We start from the raw sequence: 13,037 nt of genomic DNA on the forward strand, positions 1-13,037 counted from the left end.
ACTTTGTCTCTATACTGACGCTTAGCTTGTTTGATTGCCTTGCGGAGGGAATAGCTACACTGTTTGTATTCGGTCATGTTTCCGGTCACCTTGCCCTGATTAAAAGCAGTTGTTCGCTTTCAGTTTCACGCGAATGCTGCCATCAATCCACGGTTTCTGGTTTGGGAATGTTTTAATTGTTGCTATGGGAACGACATCTTCAACGCACGTTCTAATGAACTCACTCACCGAATCAGCGTATTCGTCAATGTTGTTGTTTGATGCAATACGAAACATATCCCAGTCCACGTGATGGAAGCAGTCTTGGAGTGTGGAATCAGATTGGTCGGACCAGCGTTGAACAGACCTCAGCGCGGGAGCTTCTTGTTTTAGTTTCTGTCTGTAGGCAGAGATCAACAAAATTGGCCTCATGGTGAAATCCCTGATCGGGAACAGATTTAGGAATGATTCCTGTATCTTTGTAGTGAGCAGACCAAGTATGTTTAGGTTAGGTAAAGCGAAAAGTTAGACTAAACAAGTCGGTAGCAGGTACTCTTACATTGAACAAAGTTCTCTATTGAAGTATTTCTTTCATCTCAAACAATCAAGGATGATCTCACAAGGATAACACAAATCTTCTTTTTTACAGGAATAAGGGACACAAGGTGAGTAACTTTTAACTATAACATAAATCACGGTTGTGTCAGCGCCTCAACTATCCATTTGTGGAAAGCTCCTTTCGGGTGGTGGTGCGGATCCGTGGTTGCCATTCCCAAAAGGTCATTTGTCCTCTTCACCCTTCCTTCAGGTAAATCCGCTCCTTTGGAGAATTAATCACTTTTTTTTCCCTCCAGTCTCCCTCACTGCCGGTTCCCTCTTCTCTCTTGTAGGGGGAAGAAAATAGGTGATTAGTACTGTCAGCTGTGCTTAACCCGCCTCTGATCACCTTTACTCACATGCCGGGCTGGGCTACTATCCGTGGGACCAGCCTGCCCCCTGGTGGTCCTTCCACAGTAGTGACTGGGTGTGTTGAGGCCCCATCCAAAGTTTAGTTAATAACTTCACCATGCTCAGAGATATTCAATGTATGCTTTTTTTGTACCCAACCACCAATAGGTGCTCTTCTTTGCGAGGCATTGGTCTTTGTGGTTGAATCTGTTTAAAATTCACCTGCTCGACTGAGGGACCTTACATATAATTGTATGTGTGGGGTACAGAGATGAGGTAGTCATAAAAATAAAACACTATTACTACGCACACAATTAGTCCATGTGACTTGATAAGCACATTTTTACTCCTAAACTTATTTAGGCTTGCCAAAACAGTGGTTATCTTAACACATTTGTTTTTGATGAATAATAAACAAAAAAAACAATTCCAGTGACAAAAAAATACTATTTGAACCCATTTTAAATTCAGGCTGTAACACAAAAAAATGTGGAAAAGGTCAATGGGTGGGAATACTTTCTGAAGGCACTGAAACGGCAAGGCAGAAACTGAACTTCTGCTGCAGAAATAAGTCAATAGACACGATTCCATTGGTTACACCTTTCTTTTTATTGGGATTACCCTGACAGTCACAAAGTTACCAAATGGAGCCCATTGAAACATTGAAGCGGAGTGGGCAAGCCCTCAGGACTCTCCCTCCCCATCTCTCAGGGTGTGGCATGACATAGTGGGCATTGACCAGAGAAAGAGACTAGGTCTGAAATGGCACCCTATTGCCTATATAGTGCACTACTTTTGGCCAGGGCCCATGGGGTTTTGGGAATAGTGTGCCATTACAGACAGCCAGAGAGATAGGGTTTTTCAGAAGTTAGCAGAACAAATTTTAGTGTTAATTAGTAGAATGTAGTGACAGAGAAAAAGAGAATGGAAACTTTGTAGTGTCACTCAGTGTTTGTTGCAACTGCTCAGACAATCTGATAGCCTTTGTTGAATACACACAAAATGCCATGATGGAAGCAGAAGGAATATGGGAAGAGCAATGCTATCTCAAGCCACTCAGTGAAAATTTGGAATGTTTTAAAATGTTAATTTGAAATGCAAGCAGTCCAAGTCTAGTAGGCTGAGAGGAGTTGAGCACTCAGGGCGCCATTTGGGATCGAGACTAAAAGTAATGTACTATACAGGGAGCCATTTGGGATCGAGACTAAAAGTAATGTACTATACAGGGAGCCATTTGGGACACAGCCCATCTCCCGATCTCTGGTAACACACACCATTGTGCCATAAATCCAAACCCTTTCATTAAACGGATTTCAAAATGAAGTTGTAAACAATATTTTTGTATGGGTGGTGGAAAGTCAGTGCACATGGAGTATAGCAGTTTATTGAAGCTTAAAAGGATAGTTCACCCAAATTACGATTTGCTTTTCTTACCCTGTAAGCAGTCTTTGGACACGGTATGAGAACAAGTCATGCTTTGGTTTAGTTTCCCTGGCACCGTTGCTACATGCTAACATTTTAGCATTTGGGCCACAAGTCCCATTGAAGTCTTGGAACCGATATTAGCAATTTTTATGCATATTTTCTTCATTTAACCTTTATTTAACTAGGCAAGTCAGTTAAGAACAAATTCTTATTTATCATGTCCAAATGTATGAACATGATGCATGACAAATGCCAATATTGGTCCCATGACTTGAATGAGATTTGTGCTAAAACGTTAGCACGTGATAACAGTGCCAGGGAAAGTAAACCAAAGCATGTTGTTGTCATACCATAGACTGGCTTACAGGATAGACATGTCCATAGACTGGCTTACAGGATAAGGAAACCAATGCCAGTGTAATTTGAGTGAACTATCCCTTTAACTGAACAAGAAATACACCCATGCTAATGTAAAGCGTATGAGAGGGTCAGAATTCCAGACTCCTAATAGATGTTGAGCAGAACATGGTCCTGGGGAAGAATAGCAACACAGACACACGCAGAGATCCGCTCAACTGAGTCTCTTAAACAGACACCGTCACTAACAGCAGACTCTTGAGACCGTAACAGCTGGCTCTGCTCGATTCATACAATATAGAAATGTGTTTATATATATTTATATTCAGACAGATGTATGCCATTCTCAGTTTGTCAATGAATTTTGTTTGTTCCTAAAACTGACAATTTTGGTCACACAGAATGAATCTCTGCAGCACAGACAGAAAACGACAGGAACCACAGATAAAACATCATTATTATATCTGCGTAAATAGAGGAATCATAAATGACAATGACACGAACTCACAGCTATTGGAAATAGTAGAGGACTTGAGTGTAGGAAAAGGCAGCGAGCGCGATGGAATGGGGGCCAGAGAGCTTTAGAGAAGCACGACAAAGCACTAAATACAAAAACACAAGACGATTCATCACTAATATACTAAAGGGAAGGCGGGGTGTTACAAAAACTCAACGTATAAAATGTATTGGAAATGGCATGACACTTAATGGATGCATCTACACTGCATACTGCTGCACACTACACACTAGGCTAAAGAGGGACTCCACCGGTTGGTTATACAGATACAGGGGCAGGGCTGGGGAGAGAGAGGTAGGACAGGAGAACAGAAGAGCGACACACACTACTACACCAGGATCAAGAGAGGGAGGGTAGCAGTTACCCCTCTGACACATGGTCAGATCTGTGGTTATTGGCAAGGGGTAGTCATCCACTAATTCAGTGCCATGAGGAATAGATGGGTAGAACAGGAATTGTAGACAACTATGGTAATGTAACTTGTGGCTTTAATTTGACCAGAGCCCTATGTTGCTCTGCTCAGTAGTACTATATGAAGAAACTACATTTCATAGGGGGGGAATGGATTTTTTGTTGAGATTAAAAGAGGTCAAAGACCCTTTAGATGCAGATGGTATTTTTTGTACTCCACAGGACGTTTGCATTATCTATACATTTATGTGTTTAATCATTTCATAATTTTCAACACTTTTGAAAGCATGGTCCTGTTTTTAAAATTTGTTTTCATTTGTCAGCCAGCGCATGGGAAAAAAACAGAATCGATGGGAAGGTAGCGATCCCATGTTGTCGTCTTGATCCCATGTTGTTGTCTTTCGCTCCCCACTCCCTGTTGCACCGCTCTTTCTGCCCGATCGCGAGGGGGCGGTTAGCAGCGTGTCTCGTAGATGCCGCTGCGGCCGATGTAGCGCACCCATTTGATGACGTCGTGGTCACTGTAGTTCAGCTTGGGCTCGAACACCTTCAGGTAGCGCACCTTGAGCCCGGACGGAGCAAATGGCACCTGGGAGACCATAACAGAACCATAATGACACCTGGGAGAGAGTTCCATATTTGACAGAACAGAAATGTTTGCACATCTGGGTCATTCAACTATAGGAGTTGGCTATACAGCACAAACTGACCTGGAGCTCAGCTACAGTAGAGATGACTGTGTAAAGGCAATAAAATACCTAATCACCTCAAAGTTCATGGAGATGGGAGGGCGCGCCCACTTCTTCTTGTCGTTGGTGGGCAGCAGCTCGATCTCGGCACTGATCTGAGACTCCTTCATCCCTGCCATACGCTTGATCCTGGAGACACATATACCCACATACAGTTAACACCATTCCACAGCACACACACACACACACTAGGGATGGGCACGGTTAATCCAAATGGTTGTTAGTATTCCAAGTATTAAGAGAGATATACACACACAGACCAGTCAAAAGTTTAGACACACCTACTCATTCAAAGGTTTTTCTTGATTTTTTTCTACCATTTTCTACATTGTAGAATAGTGAAGAGATCAAAACTACAAAATAACACATATGGAATCATGTAGTAACCAAAAAAGTGCTAAACAAATCAAAAATTGATTTTTCAAAGTTTTCTTGATGACAGTTTTGCACAGCTCTTGGCATTCTCTCAACCAGATTCCTTAAGCCATTTTGCCACAACTTTGGAAGTATGCTTGGGGTTATTGTCCATTTGGAAGACCCATTGATTTGCACTTTTCGCATCAAAGTGCGTTCATCACTAGGAGACAGAACGCGTCTCCTTCCTGAGCAGTATGACAGCCGCGTGGTCCTATGGTGTTTAAACTTGCGTACTATTGTTTGTACAGATGAATGTGGTACCTTCAGGCATTTGGAAATTGCTCCCAAGGATGAACCAGACTTGTAGAGGTCTACAAATTTTTTTCCTGCGGTCTTGGCTGATTTATTTTGATTTTCCCATGATGTCAAGCAAAGAGGCACTGAGTTTGAAGGTAGGCCTTGAAATACATCCACAGGTACACCTCCAATTGACTCAAAATATGTTAATTAGCCCATCAGGAGCTTCTAAAGTCATGACATTTTCTGGAATTTTCAAAGCTGTTTTAAAGGCACAGTCAAATGTGTGTATGTAAACTTCTGACCCTCAGCCACACACACAGTCCGGATTAGTTGATAAAAACAAGAGTTTGCAGCTCTGAGGGCCCTGGTTAGCACTCATCGATCCCTCGACCCCGCGTGTCGTGAAAGAAAGTCCCCAATTAAAAACTTTTTTCGGTCAGTAGTTTATAGATGACTGCGAAGCATACACATTCATCAGGCTGGCACATAACCTGGGTGGAGTTCATTAGGCACGAAACAGAAACAATTTACTGAAACAGGGAGGGACTACCTGGACATGTCCAATATGTTTCTATTCCCCCCCCGGTTGCGTTATGTTTTCCAACGTGAGCCCTAATAAACAGGACCCTGGTACGGATAACCTGAGAACGACAGTGAGGAAAACTTACTTCCAGACGATGGCGTTCTCGCTGGCCTTGTACTTGGCCTTGCCCTTCATGCAGATCACCTGGACCCCGCTGGTGTTGAGAGGGGTGGGGATGCGCACCTGGGTAGTAAGAACATAGAAAAAGACATTCAACTCAGTGGATCCATTCCCCATCTACAAACACTCATTCATTAGTTTATGGGGGAGACCAAGGGTGCATCCGAAATGGCTGTTGAGCACTACTACAAAAGTAGGTTATTTCAGGACTTTTACCTGACCACGATGACCACGACCTGGTCAGGTACTGTGTCCAAAGCTATATGCTCATATGGTACCCCTATATCCCTCTGTAGCCATACCTCAATTTTCTGAGCCAGAAGCGAGGGCTTGAAGTTGGACTTAATGACCACCTTGACTTCAAGCTTGGTGCGGCCCACCTCCCTGACAAGGGGGATGACACGGAAGGGTAGGATGATGTCCTTGGTGGTGCGGTACCTGTGGAGAAGAAGAGGCAAACACACACACACAAAACGGACACAAGGTCAGAGCCTGTGTGTGAATGTGTGTGTGCGTGTGTCCGTATCACACAGGCTGGTTACCTCATGAGCTCACACTCTCCGTCCGGAGGAATGAAGCTGATGCTGCGCTCAGCGTCAAACTTGCTGAGACGCACACACTGGTGGAATGTACAGTCGTCAATGGCTATGGATTGCTTACCGCCACCACCGCCACTAAGAGGAAGATAAAGAAGAGAGGGAGGGATGGAGATAAAGGTGTTTAAAGGGGACAAGACACACACACTGGAGGGGAAACCTAAACTAATCATAATACACAGACATTAAAATGTCTGTGTATTACAAAATGGATGACAGTGAGATTAACGTCTAACACAAATTTACAAAGAGTATGAATTTCAAATTTGAGCTGATGCACACACTGAACTCCTTCATACTGAAATCCACACACACACACACACACAAAACAGATACAAATTGCCTGGTCAGTCTGACTTGCATGCCATGTCGCGTTCATAAGGATGCAACATTTGATTATGGACACTACCATCCAATTCTACATGTCAGAAAATCAGACACACAACATTGCTCTGTAGTGAACGCAACCATGTGCAGACAAAACGATGGACAGACAAGACAGACACACACAGAGGCAGATTGAGGCAGACTGAGGATGGAGAGAGCAGTCTGACCGAGTGAGTGATGTACACTACCTGCCCCCCAAATCACTGAGGTCCAGCACAGAGAGAGGGAGAAAATAAAAACACAAATCAAGGGGGAACACACAGAGCTTGACACTGACACTTAAAATATTAGCACTCTAAACATAATGCCAGGAAATAAAAAACTTCATAGAAAAGGTGATGGAAAATGATGAACAAAGTAAAATTTTTCCCACACTGTTACGTTACAGCCTTATTCTAAAATGGATCAAATACAAATATCCCTCAATCTAGACACACTTCCCCAAAAGGACAAAGTGAAAACAGGCTGAGAAATCGTTGCACATGAAGTACAAATAGAAAACAGAAATGCCTTATTTGCATAAGTATTCAGACCCTTTGCTATGAGATTCAATTGAGCACAGGTGAACCCTGTTTCCATTGATCATCCTTGAGATGTTACTACAACTTGATTGGAGTCCACCTGTGGTAATTTCAATTGATTGAACATGATTTGGAAAGGCACACACCTGTCTATATTAAGGTCCCACAGTTGACAGTGCATGCCAGAGCAAAAACCAAGCCATGAGGTCGAAGGAATTGTCAGTAGAGCTCCGAGACAGGATTGTGTAGAGGCACAGATCTGGGGATGGGTACCTAAAAATTGGGGGATGGGTACCTAAAAAAGGTCCCCAAGAACACAGTGGCCTCCATCATTCTTAAATGGAAGACGTTTGGACTCTTCCTAGAGCTGGCCGCCCGGGCGAACTGAGCAATCAGGGCAGAAGGGCCTTGGTCAAGGAGGTGACCAAGAACCCGATGGTCACACTGACAGAGCTCCAGAGTTCCTCTGTGGAAATTGGAGAACCTTCCAGAAAAACCACCAAGCAGGCCTTTACGGTAGAGTTCTAAAATGCTAAAACGTCTAAAACCTGTTTTCTCTTTGTCATTATGGTGTAGTGTGTGTAGATTGATGAGGGGAAAAAAATATTTAATCAGTTTTAGCCTGGTCCCAGATCTGTTGTGTTCTTGCCAAATTCATTGATGTCATTGGCAAGCCAAACATTGTGGAAACAGGATGCACCTGAGCTCAATTTCGTGTCTCATAGCAAAGGGTCTGAATACTTACGTAAATAAGGTATTTCCACTTATGTTTAATACATTAGATTTTTTTTATTTTTTTTTTTACTGTTTTTGCTGTCATTATGGGGTATTGTGTGTAGATTGATGAGGGAAACTTATTATTGAATCATTTTTAGAATAAGGCTGTAACGTAACAAAACGGGGAAAAAGTCAAGGGGTCTGAATACTTTCCAAATGCACTGTATATATATGTTTTAGACCAGAGGAAAGAGTTCCTCCTACTGGCCCTTCAACACCAGTTCCAGCAGCATCTGGTGTCCCATCCAGGAACCAACCAGGACCAACCCTGCTTAGCTTCAGAGGCAAGCCAGCAGTGGGATGCAGGGTGGTATGGCAAATCAATCAAATAAAAGCAGTTCAAATCTAAATATTCAAAGACGGCCACACCCGTTGCCCCCTCACCTTTTGCCCGCCGCCTCCTCGGAGGCGCCCCCCTTGCCCTGTTTGTCGATGACGATCTTGTCGTTCATGCCAAATTTGCACTCCGGCATGCCGCTCAGGTAGCTTTTCATCACCACGCGGCCTGAGACGTGGGCGCTCAGCACCTGGCCTGATTTGAGCAGAGGAAGAGGTTACCACGGAGCAACACGGAAGGCAGGTAACCGGTTCAGGAGAGCTGTCAAGGAGTGGTTTACACATTAAAAACAGGCAGGTGGCGGCCTCTAGTGTCCACACTGGCACTATACCACTCTGCTAAATTTGCATTCATCGTCATATTTATTTAACCTTGATTTAACTAGGCAAGTCAGTTAAGAACACATTCTTATTTACAATGACAGCCTACCGGAGAACAGTGGGTTAACTGCCTTGTTCAGGGGCAGAACAACAGATTTTTACTTTGTCAGCTCGGTGATTCGATCCAGCAACCTTTCGGTTACTGGCCAACGCTCTAACCACTAAAATATAATAATATAAAAATATAATAAATATATTGGCACCTTTGCACTTTTCTTAAATAATTCCCTATTTCTGCTAAAATGTTTGGTTTACACACCTTATTGGATTTTTAACATTGCAGAACCAATTTCTGTGCTACACACAGGATTTATTTGTTTAAATTTTTACATTGTAATTTCAGAAAATGTCCATAACATATCTGCAGTAATAGTGTAATGATAGTGTTTCACAGGTGTTACTTAACCGCCAGCGATATTGGCCTATTGATTTCTCCCACCGGAGAGGCATCTGTTGTCAAAATGGGAAAGCTGTTCTGACTTTGTGGCTGTGTTATCTCGCGGAAATCGCTCTGTCATTTCGATTTAGATGGTACAATGATTCCCTTACAGTATTCAGTGCTTGATTTCTCACAAACAGAAATTGAGCATACAGTGTAGACTATTAGAAACATGGATATAACAGATTTTTCCACTAGATAACACAGCCACAAAGTCAGAACAGCTTTCCCATTTGTACAACAGATGCCGCGTCGGCGGGAGAACTCAATAGGCAAAAATCTTAGGTGTAAGCACCTTTAAGTCTACTCTTTTAATCGTGGGGTTGCTATGCTGCCTCTGGTATTGGGGGTCTTGAATGTGTGCAAGATATCATGAAATCAGCAGATTATCAAGGTGTTTTGGAGTCCAATGTTCAAACCAGTGTCCAGAAACTGGGTCTCCATCAAAGGTTGTGGGTCTTCCAGCAGGACACATATCAAAAAGCAGCCAGGAATGGTTAAAATCACATCCAAAACCTATGGTGAGATCTGGTGGAGGGCACCTCTCAAAAAAGAATTAGAGCAGTTTGTTGCTGCCAAATTGATAGCAGAAAGGTACAGCAAGCTCATTGAAGCATTTGTCTGCAGTAATCTTGGCCAAAGGCTGTGCAACAAGCTCCGGGGTGCTACTAATTTTGTCCATGCCATTTGTCTTTATTTTCTAAACTGAGTTTACAAAAATGCACTTGGTTCTGCAATGCTGAAAATCCAATAACATTGTGTGGAGACAAAGTGGTTTTCCATTTCAACTTATTTTAGAAGAATTAGGGACATTTTTACAAAAAGTGCAAGGTTGACAATATATTTGGCCGCAACTGTAAAGCCTAGTAGCCTAGTCTTTGTAATGTGAGATCATGATAGATCATTGGATCACTGACCTTATCTAGTCTTGGTGATTGTAGATTGTGCATATATAGTGAGCTCCAAAAGTACTGGACAGTGACACATACTTTGTTGTTTTGGCTCTGTACTCCAGCACTATGAATTTGAAACATTACAATGACTATGAGATTAACATGCAGACTCTCTTTTTCATCCATTTTGGGGGAACCGTTTCAAAATTACAGCACTTTTAGTACATAGTCCCCCCCATTTTAGGGGACTGAAAGTATTGGGACAAATTCCCTTGTGTATCAAAGTAGTCAAAAGTGTAGAATTTGGTCCCATATTCCTAGCACGCAACAATTACATCAAGATTGACTCTACAAACTTGTTTCGATTTTTGTGCCCAATACAAATGAACAGTAAATAATGTATTTTGTCATTTCCGAGTCCTTTTTATTGTAAATAAGAATAGAATGTGTTTCTAAACACTTCTACATTAAATGTGGATGATAACATAGTGTCACGCCCTGCTTTGTATGTTTCTATTTTTGTTTGGTCAGGGTGTGATTTGGGTGGGCATTCTATGTTTGTATGTCTAGGTTTTGTATTTCTATGTTTCGGCCGGGTATGGTTCTCAATCAGGGACAGCTGTCTATCGTTGTCTCTGATTGGGAATCATTCTTAGGTAGCCTGTTTTTTCCACTTTTAGTTGTGGATAGTTGTATTTCTGTTTAGTGTTTTTCACCTTGCAGGACTGTTTCGGGTTTTCCTTTTGTTATTTTTGTATTCAGTTCCTTACAATAAAGATGGACATGTATCCCGCTGCATTTTGGTCTGACGATTCCTCTTCTTCTGATGAAAGCCTTTACACATAGTGAATAATGAGTGAGAAAGACGCAGAAATATCACCCCCCCCCCAAAAAAAATGCCAACCTGTTATGTTATTGTAATGGTGAGAGCTTAGCATGTCTTGGTGGTATGATATTTTTAAGTCTAACTTTCTCACTCCTCTCTATTCACAATTCATTCAGGACTATCCGTCATCATGGTAGCATCCACATTAATGTAAAAGTGTTTAGAAACATATTCTTATTTACAATAAAAGTAACTCCAAAATGAAAATACAGTTGAAGTCAGAAGTTTAAAACTAGCTTTTCAACCACTCCACAAGTTCCTTGTTAACTTCTTTGGGACTGGGGGGCAGTATTAAGTAGCTGGAATAAAAAGGTGCCCAGAGTAAACTGCCTGCTACTCAGCCATAAGAATATGAATAGAATTGGTAGATTTGGATAGAAAACACTCTGAAGTTTCTAAAACTGTTTGAATGATGTCTGTGAGTATAACAGAACTCATTTGGCAGGCAAAAACCTGAGAAAGAAATCCAACCAGGAAGTGGGAAATCTGAGGTTTGTAGTTTTTCAAGTCATTGCCTATCGAATATACAGTGTATATGGGGTCATATTGCACTTCCTAAGGCTTCCACTAGATGTCAACAGTCTTTAGAACTTTGTTTGATGCTTCTACTGAGAAGGAAGGGGGAATGAGAGCTGAATGAGTCAGAGGTCTGCCAGAGTGCCATGAGCTGACCACGCGGCGTTCACGTGAGAGGTAGCTTGCGTTCCATTGCAATTCTACAGACAAATGAATTCTCCAGTCGGAACATTATTGAAGATTTATGATAAAAACATCCTAAAGATTGATTCTATACATCGTTTGACATGTTTCTACGAACTGTAATATAACTTTTCGTCTGAACTTTCGCTTGGACGTGAGTTTGGATTGTGTACTAAATGCGCAAACAAAAAGGAGGTATTTGGAAATAAATGGACTTTATCAAACAAATCAAACATTTATTGTGGAACTGGGACTCCTGGTGAGAGTGCATTCTGATGAAGATCATCAAAGGTAAGTGAATATTTCTAATGCTATTTCTGACTTCTGTTGACTGCACAACATGGAGGATCTGTATGGCTGTTTTGTTGTCGGAGCGCTGTACTCAGATTATTGCATGGTGTGCATTTTCGCTAAATCTTTTTTGAATTCTGACACAGCGGTTGCTTTAAGGAGATGTTTATCTAAAGTTCCATGCATAACACTTGTATTTTCATCAATATTTATGATGAGTATTTCTGTAAATTGATGTGGCTCTCTGCAAAATCACCGGATGTTTTGGAACTACTGAACATAACACGCCAAAGTAAACTCAAATTTTGGGATATAAATATGAACTTTATCGAACAAAACATACATGTATTGTGTAACATGAAGTCCTATGAGTGTCATCTGATGATGATCATCAAAAGTTAGTGATTAATTTTATCTATATTTCTGCTTTTTGTGACCTCTCTTTGACTGGAAAAATGGCTGTGTTTTTCTGTGACTTGGTGCTTACCTAACATAATCCTTTGGTGTGCTTTCGCCGTAAAGCCTTTTTGAAATCAGACACTGTGGATGGATTAACGAGAAGTTTATCTTTAAAATGGTGTAAAATACTTGCATGCTTGAGGAATTTTAATTATGAGATTTGTTGTTTTGAATTTGGCGCCCTGCACTTTCGCTGGCTGTTGGCGAGGTGGGACGCTACCGTTAACAAACTATAGTTTTGGCAAGTCGGTTAGGATATCTTCTTTGTGCATGACACAAGTAATTTTTCCAACAATTGTTTACAGACAGATTATTTCACTTATAATTCACTGTATCACAATTCCAGTGGGTCAGAAGTTTACATACACTAAGCTGACTGTGCCTTTAAAACAGCTTGGAAAATTCCAGAAAGTTATGTCATGGCTTTAGAAGCTTCTGATAGGCTAATTGACATCATTTGAGTCAATTGGAGGTGTACCTGTGGATGTATTTCAAGGCCTCTTTGCTTGGGAAAATCAAAGAAATCAGCCGAGACCCCAGAAAAAAATGGTACACCTCCACAAGTCTGGTTCATCCTTGAGAGCAATTTCCAAATGCCTGAAGGTACCACATTCATCTGTACAAAC

The 13,037-nt window shown here is 41.7% G+C and overlaps 1 protein-coding gene across 4 annotated transcripts in view; it reads right to left on the minus strand.

Moving 5' to 3' along the window:
* Positions 1 to 1,517: 1,517 nt before the first annotated feature.
* LOC112236852 (AP-2 complex subunit mu) overlaps positions 1,518 to 13,037 on the minus strand; it is a 41,094-nt gene continuing 29,574 nt past the window's right edge. For 2 of the 4 annotated variants that reach the window (XM_042300020.1, XM_042300021.1), the window contains 7 exons: positions 8,412 to 8,559; positions 6,918 to 6,932; positions 6,289 to 6,420; positions 6,049 to 6,184; positions 5,712 to 5,809; positions 4,404 to 4,515; positions 1,518 to 4,226 (listed from right to left, as the gene is read on the minus strand). In XM_042300020.1, the coding sequence (XP_042155954.1) occupies positions 4,092 to 4,226; positions 4,404 to 4,515; positions 5,712 to 5,809; positions 6,049 to 6,184; positions 6,289 to 6,420; positions 6,918 to 6,932; positions 8,412 to 8,559 (776 nt within the window). In that variant the 3' untranslated portion in view covers positions 1,518 to 4,091. The remainder of the gene's footprint in view (positions 4,227 to 4,403; positions 4,516 to 5,711; positions 5,810 to 6,048; positions 6,185 to 6,288; positions 6,421 to 6,917; positions 6,933 to 8,411; positions 8,560 to 13,037) is intronic. The other 2 variants (XM_042300022.1, XM_042300023.1) reach the window with 1 other exon arrangement.

This window comes from Oncorhynchus tshawytscha, linkage group LG17, assembly GCF_018296145.1.
Source record: "Oncorhynchus tshawytscha isolate Ot180627B linkage group LG17, Otsh_v2.0, whole genome shotgun sequence".
Classification (NCBI taxonomy): Eukaryota; Metazoa; Chordata; class Actinopteri; order Salmoniformes; family Salmonidae; genus Oncorhynchus; species Oncorhynchus tshawytscha.